Raw genomic sequence first — 22,131 nt, 5'->3', positions numbered from 1 at the left:
TTTGGGTAAATATCACAGGATCACTGTTACTTTTAGTTCCTCAAAACATCCCCTGGACCATCCCAGTTCAGCCAAGACTGAAACAAAAATGCTTTCAGGGATAACTGACTTCTTGAGCTCTGGCACTAAGCACCACTTGAGGAGAGCTAGATCTGCGTCAAAGCCCAGACATGTTTTGGGACAGGCACATTCAGTGGGATGCAACAGCTTGTTGGGGTGGGCGAAAGTAGTTTACAGAGCAATTTGCGCAATCCACATTCTTCAAACATGGTTAAAAGCACTTGAAGTCTATGGCCAGCCTGAAATTCAAAACAAATGAACCCCAGCCAACGACATGATGATAAAATGGAGAGGGGATCGACTGGTCCACAACACTGTCATCACCTCAGCACTCTTGCTGCTGAAGATGGAAGTACCCCTCAATTTCATGTAGAAATGATTGGGGACAGGGACTGGGAAGGAGTCTCTAAACACTGCTTATTAGACCATATTGGCAGACTTCATTCCACGCAGTAATGATTTAGATGTCATTAAACTACTTCTGGAAAGAGTTTCTTTTCCGATAATGATTTGCAATGACTAAATAAATAGAGCCGCTCTTAAACTCTAGACCAGCAGTTCTCAAACTTCCCCCTCCGCACCCACAGACCACTTGAAAATTGCTGAGGGTCTCAGTGGACCACTCAATGATCTTTCCAAATGTTGTTTGCACCCTTAGCTAACTACTGTAAAGCACTTTGGATAAAAGCGCTATATATAAAAAACCTTAATAATAACTAACTTTTTTTGTTCTACAGATAGAAGCACACAACTCATATTTTAATATCAGCAGTCTTACCTTTCTAATGCGATGGATGTGCCCTCTCTCCCTCACCGTGGCAGCCCCCAAGCTGGGGCTGGGAAGGAGAGGGGTCTCTCCCTCTTTCCCCCACCACAACAGCCCCCAAGCTGGGGCTGGGAAGGAGAAGGGGTCTTTCCCCTGCCACAGCAGCCACAGCTGAGGCTGGGAAGGCGGGTGGTCTCTCCCCAGCAGCCACAGCCCTGGAGCTGGGGAAAGTCATCTCTTTCTCTGGCCACTGCAGCCCTGAACATCCCAAATTCCCCCCAACCCCTCTTCTCACCCCACTGCCCCCTCCCACCTACCTCCTATTCCCCCCAAGGCCACCACCTCACCTTACATGTGCATCTTCTCCAGTGTCCAGGCACCTAATTAGTGGAGCCATGCCTGCGCAACTCCACGAATTATGTTGGTGGACCTTCATTCTCTCGTGTGCAGCTGCCCAGGCATGCACCTTACAGGGAATTATCTGAGGGCCACCTGAATGGAGCTCGTGGACCGTTGGTGGTCTGCAGACCACAGTTTGAGAACTTCTGCTCTAGACTATGAGCTTTGTTGGGCAATCTCTATTGGGGTTGGAGAAGAAAGGGAATGGAAAGTGCATTGATAAGATGACTTTCTAAAAACATGAAAACTTTAGGGATAAACAACCTGATTTTCACTGCCTCAAGTCTCCACTTATGCACACACAATTTTCCACACACTTTCCCAGCACAAACATGTCTGTGCAGTTGTGTTGGGGTTTGCACGTACAAAACTCCATTAGATAAAAGAGTTTTGTGTATGAAAAATGTTACCACTAGTGCCCACAGGTGCCTAGTTGTACACCAGCAGTGTACAAAATGAGGCCTCAATCCGATTACATGAGCCGAACAAAATGGGAGACTCCCATGTAGCTCAGGGAGAACTTTTGGGTTTGCAGTGCCAAACAGCCAACGTTGTCAAGTGATGCAGACACAATGGCTGTTTTTTAAAAACGCCATTTCTTTTCCAAGTCTATGCAACCAAAGATATTTATAACAGGGAATAGTCCTCGCTTCATTCCAATGAGTCCAGAGAAAGTAAAATTGTAGACTGATGTTACTGAGTATCACCTTTAAAACTCACAAAAAAGAGGAGTGGAAAGATGCATATTATAGCATTGGCCATACTGTAACAGGCAGTTAGGAGATTTGTTTCTGAGCATGAATCGCTTTTCCCAGTCTCTTCTTGTCAGGTTTTGGTTCACGTTGATTTTTGTTTCTGGTTGTGGTTTTTTTAAATTAAAATTTCCAATTAATCAAGTTATACAAATTACAGATGATTTCTTTGTCACTATATTTCTAAACAGCCTCACTAGCCAATGCAATTTTGTGTCATTTTGTTACTCAAGCAAAAGTTAGACACATTCTGAACATCCAAGGAGCAGAGACAAAGGGTTGAGAATTTCCGGAGTGTAATTGAGCACTCAGGTAAGAAGCAGGGATTTGTAGAGAGGTCTTGTGTTAATTTTTCACATAATAACTTGCCATCGCGTGCCTATCAGTCCATGAAAAAAAAATCAGTCTGCTTCACTGTCTCTAGCAATATAGATGGTCAGAGTCACAGAGTTTAAGGCTAGGAGGGACCACCAGATCATCTAGTCTGAGCTTCTGTATATCACAGGCCACCAGCATCACCCAGCACTCACATGACAAACCCAACCACCAGAATTAGACCAAAGTACTGTAAAACCTACTTTAGTGACCTCTGAAGAGAGATCACTTGACACAAGTGTCTACTTGCAGAGGCCACAGAACATTTTCCCCCTGTAATTGAACTGTGAATAGCGACGACCTGTCATCAGTGACTAGCGACCACATTTTCTTACTCTCATCCATAAAAACAAACCTGTAAAAGAAAATTGATCTTCCTCACTTCTGCGCTGCTGCTGGCGGCGGCGCTGCCTTCAGAGCTGGGCGGCCAGCTAGCAGCTACCCACTCTTCATCTGCCCAGCTCTGAAGGCAGAGCAGGGAGCGGTGGCTGCTGCCTGGGTGTCCAACTCTGGAGGCAGAGCTGCTGTTATGGTATTGCCACACTTACTTCTCCACTGCTGCTGACTGTGGCACTGCCTTCAGAGCTGGGAGCCCAGCCAACAGCTGCCACTCCCCCAGCCACACAGCTCTGAAGGCAGTGTAGAAGTAAGGATGGCAATACCACGTCTCCCCTACAGGGTCTGCTATCCCCTTTTGGGTCGGGAGCCCCAGTTTGAGAAATGCTCTGTATTTTGATATACTGTATGGTACTACTGTATTAATAAATCCAAGAGATTTTAAATACAGTACACTACTGTATTGCATAATGTAGTGTTCATTTATGAGGCAATTAAAGTTAAACATGAAACATCGGAAATAATAGTAGCCTCTCTGTACGCAAGTGCCAATTTTACAACAAACCTTTGAAGAGAGACCACCTCTTCTTACAAGCAACCACTTTTGCTAACTCTCATGAGTGGTTACTCTTGGTAGGTTTTACTGTACTACAGTCCTCAGGAGATTAAATCTTGTGCGCCACAGGCAGAGAATAGGTAAGACCAAGGTGCACCAATGTGCAAGGCCCTTGTAATAGCAGAGAATTTAGCAAAACTTTTGATAAAAGCTTCCAGAAAGTTAAAGAAGTGTGGATTGAATGAATGGACTATAAGGTGGATAGAAAGCTGGCTAGAAAGTCTGGCTCAACGGGTAGTAATCAAAGGCTTGATGTCTAGTTGTCAGCCAGTATCAAGTGGAGTGCCCCAGGGATCAGTCCTGGGGCCAGTTTTGTTCAACATCTTCATTAAAGATCTGGATGATGGGAGTAATTACATCCTGAGCAAGTTCACGGATGACACATAGTGATGGGGAGAGGTAAATATGCTGGAGGGTAGGGATAGGGTCCAGAGTGACCTAGATAAATTGGAAGATTGGGCCAAAAGAAATCCGATAAAGTTCAACAGGGACAAGTGCAGAGTCGTGCACTTAGGATGGAAGAATCCCATACACTGCAACTGGCTGGAGGCCAACTAGCTAAGCAGCAGTTCTGCAGAAAAGGACCTGGGGATTACAGTGGAAGAGAAACTGGATATGAGTCAGCAGTGTGCCCTTGTTGCCAAGAAGACTAACGGCATATCGGGCTGCATAAGTAGGAGCATCGCCAGCAGATTAAGGGAAATGATTATTCCCCTCTGGCACTGGTGAGGCCACATCTGGAGTATTGCATCCAGTTGTGGGACCCCCACTACAGAAAGGATGTGGACAAATTGGAGAGTTCAGTGGAGGGCAATAAAAATGATTAGAGGGCTGGGGCACATGATTTATGAGGAGAGGCTGAGGGAACTGGGCTTATTTAGTCTGCAAAAGAGAAGAGTGAGGGGGGATTTGACAGCCTTCAACTACCTGAAGTGGGGTTCCAAAGCGGATGGGGCTAGGCTGTTCTTAGTGGTGGCAGATGGCAGAACAAAGAGCAAGGGTCTCAAGTTGCAGTGGTGGAGGTCTAGGTTGGATATTAGGAAAAACTATTTCACTAGGAGGGTGGTGAAGCACTGGAATGGGTTACCTAAGGAGGTGGTGAAATCTCCATCTTTAGAAGTTTTTAAGGCCTGGCTTGACAAAGCCCTGGCTGGGATAATTTAGTTGGGATTGGCCCTGCTTTGAGCCAGGGATTGGACTAGATGACTTCCTGAGGTCTCTTCCAACCCTAATCTTCTATGATTCTATGAACTGAGATATACCCAGATGATCCTAGCAACCGACCCCACATACCATGCTAGAGGAAAATGGAAAAAAACTCTGAAAGGTCCCTGCCAATCTGACCTTCTCAACACCACATATGGCAATCGGTTATAACCTGAGCTTGTAAGCATGAACCAGCCCAGCCAAGCATCTCCAGCCATGACCATCTCTGATGCTTCAAAAGGAGAGAGACAGGTACAATGGCTTTCCTCTCATGTATCCATTTGGTGACCCCATGCAGTTTTTCAGATTGCCATTGTATATATCTTTTAGCTATTAGAAAAGCTAAATGTATAGAACTGTGTGTATTCACCCCTGGGTATGTCTGAAAAGGTGAAGGAACCTGAATCCACTGGAGTTTCAACCCAAATGGGAGCATATTAAGGAGACAGTCCAGACATGAAGCAGATGCACCTCCATTCATTTCAATAATGGTGCAGCTGCTTACAGTAGGGTCTGAGTTTGGCCCAGCCTCACTTTCTTTCAGATTTGAAAGGCCACTTCATTTGAAGGTACCCTCCCATTTTACATCTCTGACAAATTTGGTTGAAAGGAGGCAAGTATAAAAAGGTTAAGTAGATGTGTTGCAAAGTGCTGTAGCAGTAATCAATGTCTTGTCTCTCTAAATGTAATCAATGAATTATGTGTACATAAAACTAGTTGACGGGCTTTATACTATTAAGTTACAGTTCCCTAATGCTCCAGAGTATATAAAGCATAGATCAGTTTGCTGAAACTGTTAGTTCACCAAAAGGGAGCCCAGGCGACTTAACCAGTCTCAATAGGCCTTTATTGTGAGTATATTAGAATGCAATCAACATTATTGCTATTATAAAACAAACCATAAAAGAAAATATCTTGCTTCTCTCATGGAAGATCAAGCAGCTCAGTGCTGCCCCTCTCAGACCTTTCAGTGACAATGCATTGAGAGGCACTAACTGAATGGAGACGGCTGTGAGCAAGTCTAAAAAAGACTGAGTAGGTGTTTAATCACTTAATTTGCATTAGACTAGATTTTAGTTAATCACCCAATCCCTAGAAAACTGTTAACTCATCTACTGTTAACAGCATCCCAAATGCACATACACTGTCTTGATTATATGGCATGTTTTGGAAGTTTATTATATTCATGTTTTCTGCACTATTTCACATTTTTCCAGTAGTTATGAGTTGCCCAGGCTGGTGCAGAATGTCTGCCAAACACTCTTTTCTTTATTCTAGTGTATTTTCCACTATTGTCAAGTGCTCCATACCTATTCTCCAAGTATAACAAATACACACAGTGTATATAATGCTTATTGCTAAAGACACCACCCCCATCCCCAATGTTTGGGACACCACATAGCATAATAAAACCATTTTTAAATATACATGAAAGCATTGTAACAAAAATCACCCTTGTTAAAGTGATCAATTAAACCCATTACATGATGACTCAATACAAAAGAAAAAAATGTAAAATAAAATACAGGAGCAATGGTCATCCCCCAAATAAAAAAACCTCTTGACTTTAATAAATGCTCTCTAAAAGGAGGGAAGATCCTGAAAGATTTCACAAAGTGTAAAGTGGAGGCAGGGTAGAAAAGAGGTTCCATGTTTGGGACTCGCCCCAGCAAAGGTACATTGTGGTATGAGGGTAGGATCACTACAGGCAAGTGTGTGAGAACGTATATACCCATCAGGACTTGCAATAAAGTTAAGGCTGCCCAGCATTTCCAATTAAAAAGACCTATTTTCAGAAGCTTATAACTGCAAACCTTAACCATCCAGGCTGAAATTCTCCATGCCAGGGGTCTGTCTGCCTCAGGCTGATTTTTTTAAACCTTTCATCAAAATAGTTGGTTTCTGAGATCAAAGTTATATGAAATTATATTATTTTGCTCATGTTAAAAAATCCTTATAGCAGTTTAGTTGAGAAGCTCTAGAGCAGTAGTGAGCAAGCTGCAGCCCGGCTGCTGCTTCCCGCAGCTCCCATTGGCCAGGAACAGCAAACTGAGGCCACTGGGAGCTGCGGGTGGCAGTGCCTGCAGACGGTCGATGCAACCAAACTGTCTCACAACCTGCCAGTGGATTACCCTGACAGGCCGCAGGTTGCCCACCACTGCTCTGGAGCTTCTATGCCTTGGAGCAAGGGCTAGGAATTTGGCAAGGGAGGAGTGTCAGAAAGATGTTTATTGCAGTGAAAATCCATCCAAATTTGGCCAAGTTATAAGCCTCAAAGTCACCCTGTGCATGTGCTCAGCAGAGGTTTATTAGAGACCTACCTAACAATAATCTCAGAAGATTCTGTTTACACTGTGCATGCTCCACCTTTCTGAGCTCACTGAGCATGCTCCAGCCCAAGAATGCAGGGATGGAGCAGAACTTTCCCTACAATTGCCTCCTGCCTCCCCTCCAGGCACCAGAACAAAACATGGAAATCTTCTCTCCAGTGTTTGAAATGGTTTCCCAGCCGACACCCCGGCAACAGGAGGAGGACACAGCCTAACTCAACTGCACATGGCTGAGGAGCTGAGGGCTGGCAGGGGCAAGTGGAGGGGAAACAGGTGTAAGCTAGAGGATGGACAGGAGCAAAGAAACAAGGTAACAAGGGGACATACTAGCAGATGAGCAAAAAGGGTCAAGCTGGGAAGTGGGGGAAACGGGCAGAAGAGGCTGTATGCACTTGAAAATTTTCCCCTCTCAAATGTCAAACAGAACACAGGGATCAAGTCCCAACATTCGCTGTCTAGCAAATACCCGTGAAACCCACTTGCAAAGTCTCTCACCTTCCTTAGCGGCTGGTTCAGAGATGATAACGGCCAACTACTATTAGTCGTTACGCTATCAGCTCAAGTGGCAGAAGTCTGCTGTGGATGTAAAGGTTCCAGCACTGCTGAGTAGCCCTGGCTGTGTCACAGTATGGCTCCGTATGATGGAATTCCTGTTTGTTTTTTTCCTCCTTGCTTTTTAAAAAAACTAAGTTAAAAAACTACATTAAAAGAACACTATAAAAGACGGCAAAGTCAAGCATCCTGAAGTTAGAAAACTGCAGAATTAAGCTTGTGTAACCTTAATTTGGTCCCTTTGTACACATGCATTGTGAAAGTCTTTAGTTATGGCATCACATACTATTTTTCCCCCCGCACTTCTGCCTTGTTCAGTGCACAGCGCAGATGGTGCTTTGGGAATGAATCAGTTGTGTAGTGAATGAGGCAGCTGTTTGTAAGATGCCTGTTTCATTTGATTAGGAAGCTGGAAGGCATGTGGCGAATGAGGCAAAGGACTGCAGGATGGGAAAGGATAGTCTTATGAACAAGACAATTGGATGACATTCTGAGAATTGGAACCTATCCCCGATTCTGCCAGAGTTCCTATGTCACTTAAACCAAAATTCACAGATGGCCACTAATTGTGATTCTCTCTCTTTCTAGGTGCCCACCAAGGAACATCTGGGGCCTGATTTGCAGAAGTGCTGAGCACTTACAACCATAAGTGAAGTCAGTGCATGCTCTGACCACATAAAGTGCTATAAAAATGCTCTGAAAAAAATCAGGCCCCAAGTGTTTCACAAGTTGGGCGCCTGACAATTTTAGCCTTAATCTCTCTATTACTCAGTTTCACATCTTTAAAGTGGGGTTGATGATACCAAGTGACCTTAAAGTTTGTGAAGCATTCTGACACTACAGTGATGTGTGCCATAGAAAAGTCCATGAAGAAATGAATAATTTTGTATGCATTGCAGGGTTTAAATGGTAGGTGGTAAATAATATTATGTATTTGACTACCAAATGAACGAAGATAAACAGAAATATGGAAAAGTTACTCATTCAGGGGGCACTACCTATCCTGTGCATTGAAAGAGGCAGGGTCCTGTGGGGTTAAAAAAAAGTGACACCTTCCAAGTTAAAAGACTAACACAATGCATATGGCAGAAGAAGGCTGAATTGCATAGGCAACCTTAATTCAGACATTGCCTAACTTTTGATTACTTAACTTTGAAACCATACAATACTTGACAGTAGTTTTTTATATGTAATATATATATTTAAAAGTGTAGGCCCTGGCTACATCAGTGCCCACCTCCTAGCACCTGCATCTGAGACCACCTCTGGGTCCTCAGCTCATACAACAGCCACCTTTTAGGGATAATATTCTCACAACTCATTATAACTTTGCTGTGATGGGCCCAAAGCATGGAACCTCCTTCCTACAACTTTAAAATCTCAGTCCATCTCTCTGTTCATTACATTTACAGTTATATGGTATCACAAACATGCATACACGCATTGTATAACATAGCACCAGTATATACTGTATATATTATGTAAATACTATATACTTCATTTCAAATTGTGTATTAAGATTTACATTTATTCTATACAGTACACATAGTACCACATTTAAGGATATGAAGCAAGTGAATACTATATAACAGTATCTTGCATATCCAAAGAGCAAGCAGATCACTTTCAACAGCTGTTAATACTGTGAAACGTGTCTTAAGTAGTTATTTAAGCATCAAATTATACTGTATAAAACATCAGGGCATTTTGTTAAACATAATAGTGGTTGCCATAAAAAAAGTCAACATTCCTTTACAGATTCCTGTTACTGTATTTCCTCTTTAAATTATGGAGGTGCCAATCCCTGCTATAGAATTAAGATTGAGTTGAGTTTTGGAATTAATACAGAGCTGTAACATCTCCGATACAATGGTGTGGTAACTGCTGTTGAAGAGACCTTTTAAATAGGTATAATTCTATAACTGACGTTGACACATTTGCTTTAGAGTTAAAATATTAACAGCATTAACTTACTTCAGACATGACAGATAAATTAGAGACTTTAGTGTAGGCATTTTTCAATAAGCACCCGGGCATGCTACTTTCTCTCTCAATAATGGTTTTATGATAAAAGCTCAAAACACTAGTTTCAACATCTTTTGTACACAATCCATCTTTGGCACATTTTTCAACTGTCTGAATCCTCAACAGGCATTCAAAAAATTCGAGTTGTTTATGGTCTGTACATTATTTTAATCACTTTTTTACATTTCTGTATAGGACAAGAAAAGTGGAAAATGTAGAGTATGCAGAATAGTTTTAATAAACAGTTTTACATACAGTACCTTACATATAGAACAGTGTGTTTGCAAATTTAAATAATTTTTGAATGTACAGTGGCTTGTACTCTTATCAAAAGGTAAATTCAAGTTTACTGTCTATCGGTTCTAAAATGCATTTATACAGAAAACTAGAACTGATAAACAGTTGTGAGGCATAAAATGTTCAAGTATCTTATGTCATCAATTAAATAGCCTCCTTTTAACAGTCATATTTTACAAACTCCAAAACCTGTACATACATTATTTTCAATTTTATAAACTGCATGTTAAAAGGTAACATTTCATGTTAACCACCAGTTCTTATAGTCTATAGTAATAAAACTAGACATGTGTAGATATAAATATGTATATAGTATGTACATATGAATGTGCGTGTATATTCACATATACCTACACACGCATATGTAGCACTGGGTGCAGTGACAACTTACATGAGCACAGGCAAAGAGAAGGTCCTGCGCTCAAAATCCAGCAAGAGCTAACAGAGCAACTAGGTTGCCTTTGGTTTCATGATGTTTTACTCACTTATGACTGAAGCTAAAAGTTTTATAAAAACATTTTAGATAATGCATCTTTGCGATATTCAATCTAGTGGTTTAGTAATTCACAGCCACAAACAAGCAATTTTTCTGCTCTCGTCATTCCTCATCCCAGATGAGGTTGGTAAAGGATTCAGAGGGCTAACACCAAGCTGAACTATCCAGGACAAAAATGTACTTTGAATCCTGAATACTGCAATAGAACGTAAAAAAATATAAACTAGATACAATTTTGGATGGATTGCTGGCATCAGGTAGAACTTTGAAAAAAACTCTTCAGATATTTCAATATCTTCCAACTGTCATCTCAGTGGTTTTAGTATTATTTGGCACATCTGACCACTGTTTGCCACTTACATTTTTAAAAGAGCCTAAGGGTGCTGTAATGAGGATTTCCATTTAAAAAAAAATAATTTATAAGGAGACCACCACATACGGTTTCTTTCAAAAGTGAAGCAAATGTTTTCATTTTCCTGAATAACACTAATTAGACAAGAAATAGTTCATCGGCTGCAAAAGATCGGTTATCTGCCTAAAACTTTGGGGGTGGACCAACTGTAGAGAGGATATGGATCTCTCTGTGTCTGTATTTTCACTAGCAATGGGAGAAAAAATAATTACGGATGTATGTTTTTCCCACTGACATTTTAGTTTGGCTCTTTCTGCTACTGACTACAAAATTATAGCATCTTCCATTGCAGAGATTTCTTGAACCTTCTTGTATGACCTGAAGGTGAAATTCTGCCACTTCACATGTCTTATTTGTCATATTGTAGACCATATCACTGTTCCTCAATATGTGACATTGTAATTTGCAACTTGAACATAGCGTATTTAGCTTTTCAGTGTCAATTTCCTTACTCTAGATTTCCTTTCCTTTCTCCAAAGTGTCAGGCTAAAAATGTAATCAGCACAGAACCAGACAAATATCCAGCTTTTTGCTGTCCTCCTGCCAGTCTTGTGGCTAATAAGAAAATTCACCGCAGAGAGCCTATTTTTATTCCTTTATTCTTCCTTTTGTCATACAGAGCACAGCGCGGCTATTTGCTGTACTTTCCCCATGTCAATTAAGAGCTGTTTGATACGTCGCTTGAGTTGAGGCAGTCTTGCAAGAGGATCTGGCGGTTCCAGCTCTCCAGTGAAGTCAAGCCAACTTTCTAAAACTATATCGAGAAAAATGTAAAAAGAAAAGAGTTTGATTAGAAAGGGATCTTTGGAAAGAGAGTGCTCAACCCTCCACAGCTAGGTGTGTTGAAATGCAGTAAGGGACATATCTTAGTGCCACTAAAGTCAGTGGCAAAATACTTGAGGACTTCAACCTGACTAGGATTTGGTCCTAACTTGTCAACCAAAATTTAAATGGCTATTGTGCCCCACCCATGGCTCCATGCAAACCAGGTGTGAGACTGCCAATGATGCACCTCAGAATATTTCGTGGCCAAATTCACTGCCCAGATGAAGAGCAGCCTATCATAAAAATTCAGAATATTTACACTATTTGTTACTAGACATTCTGTATTTGGGCTTTTAGGCTCATACCCTTTCCAAACCTACTTCTCCCGTATGCTATTGAACATGGACCAGCACCAATCCTTGTAAATGCAGCCAACTTACCAAGCCTGAGGGCAGCAGGTAATTTGCATAAAATGGAGCATACCTCTGCCATATGCATCATTAATATGAAGGTGCAACTTACAGATACTCAGATCATTATTTAAATGCAGATATATTTTCTGAAGAACCAAATAATTCAGTGCTCCATGGAAATTTTTATTCTTTTAAGCAGTTTAAAGTGGTTTCTCTTATTAATCCTTCCAATTGCCTTGACAGCTAAATTCCAGTAATATAAAGGTATGTTAGGACAAATTAGTCAACAATGTGTTGATCATACACATACAAAGAAGAGACTCCAGCTCCCTGTCTCTGCTGTCACCGTTCTGCAGTAGTAAAAACTCAACAGGAATAAAAGGCTGTGAAGACTCACTTCTGTCACTAACTTTAACGTATCACTAAACAAAAACAGGGAGCAGGTGATATAATGTGGTTCCATTTTTAGACAGCCACTTTCAGAATCGAATCACACTAACTTCTGAAAAAAGAATAGGAGTACTTGTGGCACTTTAGAGACTAACAAATTTATTGTAGCATAAGCTTTCGTGGGCTACAGTTCACTTCATCGGATGCATGTAGTGGAAAATACAGAAGGAAGATATATATATACACACACAGGGAACATGAAACAATGGGTGTTAGCATACACATTATAAGGAGAGTGATCACTTAAGGTGAGCTGTTGTCAGCAGGAGAGAAAAATAACAACTGTTTGTAGTGGTAATGAAAATGGCCCATTTCCAGCACTTGACAAGGAGATATGAGGAACTGGACTGGGGGGGGGGAGATAAGCACAGGGAAATAGTTTTACTTTGTGTAATGGCCCATCCACTCCCAGTTTTTATTCAAACCTAATTTAATGGTGTCCAATGTGCAAATTAATTCCAATTCAGCAGTCTCTCCTTGAAGTCTGTTTTTGAAGGTTTTTTTGTTGTAATATTGTGACTTTTAGGTCTGTAATCGAGTGGCCAGGGAGGTCGAAGTGTTCGCCAACTGGTTTTTGAATGTTATAATTCTTGACGTCTTGTGTCCATTTATTGTTTTACATAGAGACTGTCTGGTTTGGCCAATGTACATGGCAGAAGGGCATTACTGGCACATATATATAATTGGAGATATACCTATCTCCTAGAACTGGAAGGGACCTTGAAAGGTCATCAAGTCCAGCCCCCTGCCTTCACTACCAGGACCAAGTACTGATTTTTGTCCCAGATCCCTAAGTGACCTCCTCAAAGTTTGAACTCACAACCCTGGTTTTAGCAGGCCAATGCTCATGGCATATATCACATTGGTAGATGTGCAGGTGAACGAGCCCCTGATGGCGTGGCTTATGTGATTAGAGTCCTATGATGGTATCCCCTGAATAGATATGTGGACAGAGTTGGCAATGGGCTTTGTTGCAAGAATAGGTTCCTGGATTAGTGTTTTTGTTGTGTAACTGATCACTCTCCTTATAATGTGTATGGTAACACTCATTGTTTCGCGTGTGTGTGTGTGTGTGTGTGTGTGTGTGTGTGTTCCTTTTGTATTTTCCACTACATGCATCCGATGATGTGAGCTGTAGCCCACGAAAGCTTATGCTATAATAAATTTGTTAGTCTGAGGCCACAAGTACTCCTATTCTTTTTGTGGATACAGACTACCACGGCTACTACACTAACTTCTGGGTGACTTTCAGTGCTCATAAAAAAAGAGGGATGGCAAGAGTCTGATCATAAACATTCCATCAGGGCTAACACTATTTTGTTTTAGGTAAGAAATAATTAAGGACACAATAACTACACTTTGTTCAAACTCTCTTCATTTGTGAAGTGAGCGTCTACATGTGAAAACTAGGGCTGTCAAGCAATTAAAAAATTAATAGCAATTAATTGCAGTTTTAAATCGCACTGTTAAACAATAACTGTACACCATTTAAAATTTTTCGAAGTTTTCTGCATTTTCAAATATAGGCTAGGAGCTCAGAGCTTCAGACTCTGCTGCCACTCCTGGAGCTCTGGGCAGGGGCTTCACCCTCCCACTCTGCCCAGAGGTACGCGATTAACGCATTTAAAAAATGAACATGTTAATTTTGTTTCCAGTTAACTTCAGGCGTTAAGGCAGTTAGCTTACAGCCCTAGTGAAAATCAAATGCATTCATCTACAACAACACATAGTTCCACTGCATAATCTTTGTGTGAATTTGTTGTTATGAAGCCTGGTCTGCTGCCTTAATCCAGGCTATTACTAGTTAGTTTGTAAACCACAGTTGAAGAAGACGACTTCTTTTCTTCTCCTCATGTAACTGATTGATACCATTGCCCAAACAAATACTATCAACTTCAGGAGAGGATGAGGATTAGTAGGCAGAGCATGGGAGCAGGAGCCTGCTACTTCATGGTCTCACAGTGGCCCAAGTTTTTGAATGACTGTTAATGCTGCACGCCCAGGCTTGACTTCAGACATTCTGAATACTTATTACCTCAGTGGATGCTGCAGAGGCACGATATCTCTGAAAAATCAGACTTTGGGTGTCCCAGGATACCCAAAATTATAAATACCTTTGAAATTTGGGCCTTAATCACTGTCTTAGTCATCTACAAGATGAGATAATGGGAGACTTACTGTTCATTTAATGCTTTGAATGTTCAAAGCGCTATACAGATTAACGTCAATACTTCGTAACAATGTAATTACCATCAACTTCCTTTTCAATAAGGTCCATTCTGCTGGTGACTTCATTCTGTACATTCTCTATGTGGGTCAGGAGATTTAGCTGCCATTGAAGATGTGAATCCACTTGTTCTTCTGATCCTTTTTTTTCATTACAAGTACATACCACATTTCCTTCAGCAGCGTTCTTCTCCATAGGACCAATAAAAAGCAACAAAGTTAGCATTTAATAAATGCTTTATTCTCAATTTACGGCTTGGATTCTGGTTTTGATTTCAATACTTGGTACAAATGCCCCGAATGATGGAGTTTTTAACTGTACCACTATTTCACAAAAACGTAAACATGCATATTGGTATGTAGTTTTTAAGAACATTAGTGGAGAACAAGTGCAATACAAATGTCAAACAAATGAGTACAGCTAGCTTTCAGGATTATCACAGAGACAGAAGAGTGGTAGCTGAAAGCATGGGAGGTAGTGTTAAATTCACAAGATCTTGCACTGAACTGAGTACAAGAGTGGCTCACATCTCACCACCCTGCTACATAAACTTCTAACTCTTAATTCATGAAGTGCTGAACGCACCGGTGAGCCATTATCCAATTCAAGCAAGAGTACAGGATTTTTTGTGTTTGCTGTCCAATAGAGGATGAAGTGAAAATACAAAAATGGAATTATATCTAAAATCCCAAAGTTCACCTATTAAATTTAGCATAGCATACTGATAGATTTCTGACAAAAGTACATTCCTTCTTCAGACTACTGTGTAACTTGCTAACACAGTTAGATCACATGGCTGGAGTATTACGAGGGGCCACATAATTGTGTGACCAGTATCGCGCATAGTTATGAGAACTAAAAGCAAATCTAATTGTTTTCTTCCCATGTGTATTATTCTATAATAATATGTCAGGTACATTCCTGTGAAGTCTCAGGTAATAGCTATGACCAAAGACAGGATACCTGATTTAACAGCTCAATGGGATGAGCTAGAAGAACAATTACCATAAATTTATAAAAACAGTTGATTTTAATTGTAGAATCCTATAATCCCACATATACTGAAGCTGTCTGACTATCGCTGATTATTGCATTTCACAGACAGAAATTCAAAGACAGTGCTAGTTTGATAGTTCACTTGTTAGTCATGATCAGTGCAAGCCAGCTGCCACAGAAAGGAGTGAACAGTATTATAAATATATTGATAGAACTGTTTGAGAAACCCACATTCTTGAGACTATTTTGCATCTGAAAAGTTTTTTTTCCCCTGCAACAGTGGCCTGAAATGATTTATTAAACAAAGAAGTCTTCTGCTTGTTTTTCTTAAGCTTTAGAAATATGAATACCACCAAATCTGGACTTCCCTGCTTTTGCTGGGAGGATCTATGGGTGGTTCCTGGAGATGACATACTAGGATTAACACTTGCAAGGGGGACGAGCTATTTAAGTAAATAAAAATTGTTGGCATAAAAACAAATGAGGGGGACCTACATGACACATGAGAACAGGGAGGGCATTCTAGCAGTAAGAAGCCGTGCACAAGAAACATTTGGTGGAGAAGGATACAAAAGAAACATGATGGAAATGTGTAGGGTGGGACAGGGTTGTGTAAAGACTTAAGAGTCAGGAGTGAGGAAACCGTGTCAGGGGCTGTCCATAAATGGCAGAACATGTTTCGGTGAGACACGGTGGGTGAGGTAATATCTTTAATGGGACCAACTTCTGTTGGTCAAAGAGAGAAACTTCCAAACTACACAGAGCTCTTCATTTTCTGGCAATTTTCAAGACCTTCTCCAGCCCCCTGTAACACTCCATAACACTGAAACAAATAAGCAAAACTAAGGACCCACCCACCCCCAACACGTTTTGTAATTTACGAACAACCTATGATGTTTAAGGAGAAGAAGAACTAATAAAAGGGGACTCAACATTGGATATCATCTGAGTGTGAAAGAGAAGATCGGCAGTAGAACTGTGCATAGACTGGAGACGTGGAAACAAGAATCTGAAAGGCCAAAGGCTGCAATAGTTTAGGAGGGACATTGCCAAGGCACAGTAAAGGAACAAGGGTGGAGAGGAGGGCTGTAGCAAATATAGCTGCTCTTGAGTTAGTTCAAAACAATTACAAATAATTCAAATCGTGTCTCAAGCCAACTTGAAAACAGCTGAAATCAAAATTAGGATAAATGCAAAATGGTTTACATAGGAAATAGGGAGTTAAACTGCCTTAACCGGCCGGCCAGCCCCAGCCATCAACCTCATTTAATACTAAGTACAGTAAGGTTAGACAAACAGCTATGAAGCAGAGGAAGGTCAGGGGCTGATATGTGCCAAACAACAATTATGGAGTCCCAAATGAAAAGTACTCTATGTTTCTGTGAAAGTAGTGGAAAGGAAAGGACTAGCTGACCCAACAGGTTCCCCTTCCTAATAAGCAGTAAACAAAAGTCAGTAAAGTCTTAGCTGAGATTCCCAAGGAAATCTGAATTCTACATAAATGGACATATGGATTGTTTTTCCTAGATATGACACTATTCAGTAATATTTCATATTGCTGCATGCATCCTTACTGCACACATTCAATATGTAAACTATACTATTTAATAAACAATTAACTCCAAACAAGCTGAACTGGAGTTCTTCATTACAAAATATATAACTTATGTGCCACCTTTAATAACAACCTATGTTTGTGACACCAAAGTACCAAGAAAAAAAAAGTATCTGAATAATTATTTTTAATGGGGGAGACAAGTGGGTGAGTAAGTCTAAGTGTTTTATTTATTTTCAAATACTTAGGTAACTCAAAAAGCTTACTTTAAAAAAAAAAGTTTCTAGAATAAAACCAGACACTTTCAGCCCTCATGCCCAAAGCAATGGTATCAGGAAGTTACAAGCAACCAAAAACGGTTAGAAGTGTGGGCACAACCTTTACTATAGCATCACTAAGATAAAGCTATAGAAAAATCAGCACCGTATGTATTATGGGATCTACATTTCAAAATACTTTGACTAAAACATTTGTTAGAAATCTTTATATGAGCAGAAACAAGTTTAGTTAATTATTAACCTATATGACTGAATTCTGGGGGGAAGTTTGGTGTTAAAAGAAAAATACAGACCAACAGTAAATATAATTAGAAATCCAGGTTTTTAAAACTGCTAAAGACTTAAGGACAACAGAGAGAAACTAACAATTTGGTCTTCAACCAATTTCTTCTGTTACGAGAAAGACAACAGGTTCCACTTATACTCCTCATTTTAAATACAGGGAATCTCTCAGCAGAATCTTTCAAATGGGAAAAAAAAAAGTGCAACCACGAACTTTCCTTGCATACAAGAAATCCAGATGTACTGGAACAACTTAGTTATATTCACAGAACTACCTCCCTATAAGCAGAAATCCACTGTATCTGGGTTTACAAATTTGCAAATAATGAATTAAGAACATAAGAACGGCCATAATGGGTCAGACCAAAGGTCGATCTAGCACAGTATCATGTCTTCCGACAGTGGCAAATGCCAGGTGTTCCAGATGGAATCAACAGAACAGGTAAGCATCAAGTGATGCATCCCGTTGCTCATTCCTACCTTCTGGCAAACAGAGGCTAGGGACACCGTCCCAGCCCATCCTGGCTAATAACCATTGATTGACCTATCCTCCATGAACTTATCTAGTTCTTTTTTGAACCCTGTTATAGTCTTGGCCTTCACAACCACTTCTGGTAAGGAGTTCCACAGGTTAACTGTGTGTTGTGTGAAAAAATACTTCCTTTTGTTTGTTTTAAACCTGATGCCTATTAATTTTATTTGGTGACTCCTAGGTTCTTATGTTACGAGAAGCGGTAAATATTTACTTACTTTCTCCACATCAGTCATGATTTTATAGACTTCAATCAGATCCCCCTTTAGTCGTCTCTTTTCCAAGCTGAAAAGTTCCAGTCTTATTAACCTATCCTCATATGGAAGCCATTCCATACCCCTAATAATTTTTGTTGCCCTTTTCTGAACCTTTTCCAATTTGAATATATCTTTTTTGAGATGGGGCGACCACATCTGCCTGCAGTATTCAAGGTGTAGGAGTACCATGGATTTATATAGAGGCACTATGATATTTTCTGTCTTATTATCTATCCCTTTCTTAATGATTCCCAACATTCTGTTCCCCTTTTTGACGGCTGCTGCACATTGAGTGGATGTTTTCAGTGAACTATCCACAATGACTCTAAGATCTTTCTTGAGTGGTAACAGCTAATTTAGACCCCGTCATTTTATATGTATAGCAGGGATTATGTCTTCCAATATGCATTACTTCGCATTTATCAACACTGAAGTGCAACAATCTAAATCCAACCTACTTCACCATAACGAGTTTCACTACATTGAACTTCATTTTAAGTGGGTTGTACTGATCCATCTGCCTACCAATAGAACATGCATCAGTTGATAATTCAGTAATGGGCAAGCATTTCTAACTATTTTATGAGTTTGAACTTTTTTAAACTCAGTCTATACACATGAATAACAAGTTTTACCTGCTCACTCATGCCATCTTCTTTTAAAGAATATTGCAAACAGTTTTTATCATCTGAACAAAATTCCTGATCTTCCTCAAAACTACTCATATCTTCATCATCTGAGCTCACGGGGTCAGTAACTGATTTGCAGTCCTGACCAAAACTCTGTGGTTTCTGGTAACTGTGCTCGCTTATAATATATGTTTCTTCCATCTTCTGTGGTAAGCTAGGGGGTGGTTCTTTATGGCTTTGATTGTGACATGTCCTTTCAGATGGATTAACAGTATCTGGCAAAGTCACTATTTTCTTCTCTACGCCAAATGTCACTTGCTCTTGTTCTTTTCGCACCCCTGAGCAAGCCCAAAGATGAAGATCAGGGTGATGTGTATTTCTGGAAAGAAGAGGAGAAGAAAATTTAGTACAGAACAATCACTTTCAGCAATGAAATCTTCTAAAATTCTCATTTTGGCTGAACTGTATTTACATTAATAGGCAATTTTTTAGTGGAACATCATTGCGAAATGTTTCATCCCGCATTGTTGTGGACCTCTTAATTTTCGGTAAATCCAGTATGACCTGGTCATCTTTAATAAGTGTGTTATGATAAAACAAAAACGCTAATGCTCCTGAAGTGTCCAACCCTGTCAGGTGCTGAGCACTATCAACTGCCATTGAAATGGAGGGTTTCCAGTGGTGAGCTTGAGCTGGTTCGCACCAGTTCGCAGGAACCAGTTGTTAAATTTAGAAGGCCTTTTAGAACCGGTTGTTCCAGGACAACTAGTTCTATAAAGGCTTTATTTAACAAACGTTCTGGCACTCCGCCCCGGCCCAAGCTCACTTCTCCCGCTTCTCCTGAATACTCTGCCCCCCTTCTCCTCCTCTTCCCCTGCTTCCTGCGAATCAGATGTTTGCGGGAAGCCTGAACAAGCAGCAAGCACCCAGGTAAGCTGGGGTACGAGGGAGGGAGAGAGGAGGTGCGGCCGGCTCAGCGGCTCCCTCCAGCCCAGCTCCTGGTCCCGGCAACCAGCTCCCTCCAGGCCGGCAACACCGGCCGAGCGCCCCTAGCCCCAGCCCAGTCCCGGTCCCAGCCAAGTGCCCCTGGGTCCAGCCCCGTGGCTCCCTCTGGCCCGGCTCCTGGTCCCGGCCGAGCAGCCCTAGCCTAGTCCCGGCCGAGCAGCCACTAGCCCTATCCTGTCCCAGTCCCCGCCGAACGCGCCCAGCTTCAGCCCCGTGGCTCCGACCCGGCCCCGCAGCGCCGGTGCTGGGCCCGACCATGTGGTTGCAGCTCCAGCCCGGCCCGGCCCCAGCCCCGCGGTGCCAGCACTGGTCCCGGCCCCGCGGCTCCAGGCAGTGCGGTAAGGGGGCAGAGAGCGGGTGTTGGAAGAGAGCAGGGGAGTTTGGGGGGTTGTGAGGGGGTGGATAGGGGTGGAGCGATCAGAGGGCAGGGAATAGGGGGATTGAATGGGGGCAAGGGTGCTGGAGGGGCAGTCAGGAAGAAGCAGGGGTTGGATGGGGTGGCGGGGGGTAGTCAGCAGCAGGGATTCCAGGGGTGTTCATGGGACTGGGGGAAGGGGTGGTTGGATGGGGCAAGAGTCCCGGGGGACAATAGGAATGAGAGGAGGGGTTGGATGGGGCGGCAGAGGGTAGTCAGGGGACAGGGAAGGGGGGTGGATGGGGCAGGGGTCCCGGGGGGGCATCAAGGAAAGTGGGGGGTTGGATGGGGCAGGAGTCCTGGAGGGTGGGGGGCACGACTCCCTTGTGGGGTGAGGAGGAGGGAACCTGTTGTTAATATTTTGGCAGCTCATCACTGAGGGTTTCCATCGCCTGGCATGACTGGACCAGTAAACTGTACAGTGAAAGCATAATTAGAAAATTATAAAAAAGAGAATGTTAAACATTCAGGCCTTTGAAAAAATTACTATATCCCAAATTAGACGACCACATAACGATTGTTCAGAGACAAAGCACGGTCTACTAGCTGAAGTACAGCAATGGAGATCTGAGCTCTGTTCTGTACTGATTCATTGTTGGATCTTGAGCAAGTAACAACCAATCTGTGACAGTTTCCCCTTCTGTAAAATTGGCATAGTAATTCCCAACTTCACACAAATATTTAAGAGAATTAATGTAATACTATTTATTAAGGACTTTCAGGGGAAATAGATTGCAGGTAGCAGATTTAGAAGTGCAGAAGACTTCATTTCACTTTCAAATTGGATTTCAAAGCTATTACTACATGCAAGTTTTGGATAAAAAATATAGTCTTTAGCCTCTTCAAATATTTTTCCTTTGTCTCAGTATTCATCAACAACAGTCAATAAAAGGAACACAAATTCACATTCCAGTGTTTAATGGAGAAAACAATTATATTCTCACTTAGCAATATTTTATTTCCCCCCCTCAGGCTTTGTCAAGAAGTACAGACCCTGGATTCCTCCTCACTGAGCTGAGAGGAAGAAGAGGAACCCAGCTTCTGCCCTGTCACAGAGTGAGCTCCAGAATGCATCATCATCTATTCAAACAATTCAAATTGTGCCATGACATTTTCAAGAACACGCTGCCTAAATGTGTACTGATATGCATCTGTTTGATCTTTAAAATAAAAGTTAAAATGAAAATTATCTTGACATACACACTGGGCTCTCACTTCCTCTATCTAAGGGAACACAGATGGGGAGGAAACACCAGACCCACACTTACTTTAGTATCCCAATCTTCAGCTGCAGTCCATGTAGAATTTCAGTTACACCATACACGTCAGCCAGCAGGTGGTGTGTTGACACTATCTTTTTGGCATTAAGGTGAGAGTAGTTTTCTTTTAAAAATGATAATCCACACATATGCCCATTGTTCAACCAGTCCTTATCGTAAAGATACTTGGCACTCCATCTCTGACCTACAGGTAAACAATAATCAGAATTTATTCTCCAGAAGTGACAACAACAGTCAGGAGAGTTATCCTTAAAATATCTTCTGACATCCTTTCTTTAATCATGGGTTTTCAACAAAATTCACATCACCTAGTATATGACACAGTATATCCTCTGACTTCTATAAATGACATTTTAAAAGAAAAATCAAACAAATCAACTCAGTACTCAAGCGCGAAGAAGTAGAAACATTCTATACCACAAGAC

The 22,131-nt window shown here is 41.4% G+C and overlaps 1 protein-coding gene across 4 annotated transcripts in view; it reads right to left on the bottom strand.

Moving 5' to 3' along the window:
- Window positions 1–5,335: 5,335 nt before the first annotated feature.
- PHF20L1 (PHD finger protein 20 like 1) overlaps window positions 5,336–22,131 on the bottom strand; it is an 88,227-nt gene continuing 71,431 nt past the window's right edge. For 2 of the 4 annotated variants that reach the window (XM_030553852.1, XM_030553853.1), the window contains 4 exons: window positions 21,695–21,890; window positions 19,013–19,385; window positions 14,501–14,666; window positions 5,336–11,376 (listed from right to left, as the gene is read on the bottom strand). In XM_030553852.1, coding sequence (XP_030409712.1) covers window positions 11,234–11,376; window positions 14,501–14,666; window positions 19,013–19,385; window positions 21,695–21,890 — 878 coding nt within the window. In that variant the 3' untranslated portion in view covers window positions 5,336–11,233. The remainder of the gene's footprint in view (window positions 11,377–14,500; window positions 14,667–19,012; window positions 19,386–21,694; window positions 21,891–22,131) is intronic. The other 2 variants (XM_030553856.1, XM_030553854.1) reach the window with 1 other exon arrangement.

Source organism: Gopherus evgoodei, chromosome 2 (assembly GCF_007399415.2).
Source record: "Gopherus evgoodei ecotype Sinaloan lineage chromosome 2, rGopEvg1_v1.p, whole genome shotgun sequence".
Classification (NCBI taxonomy): Eukaryota; Metazoa; Chordata; order Testudines; family Testudinidae; genus Gopherus; species Gopherus evgoodei.
Note: the sequence above shows the minus strand (reverse complement) of the source record. Positions and strands in the feature narration are given on the sequence as shown.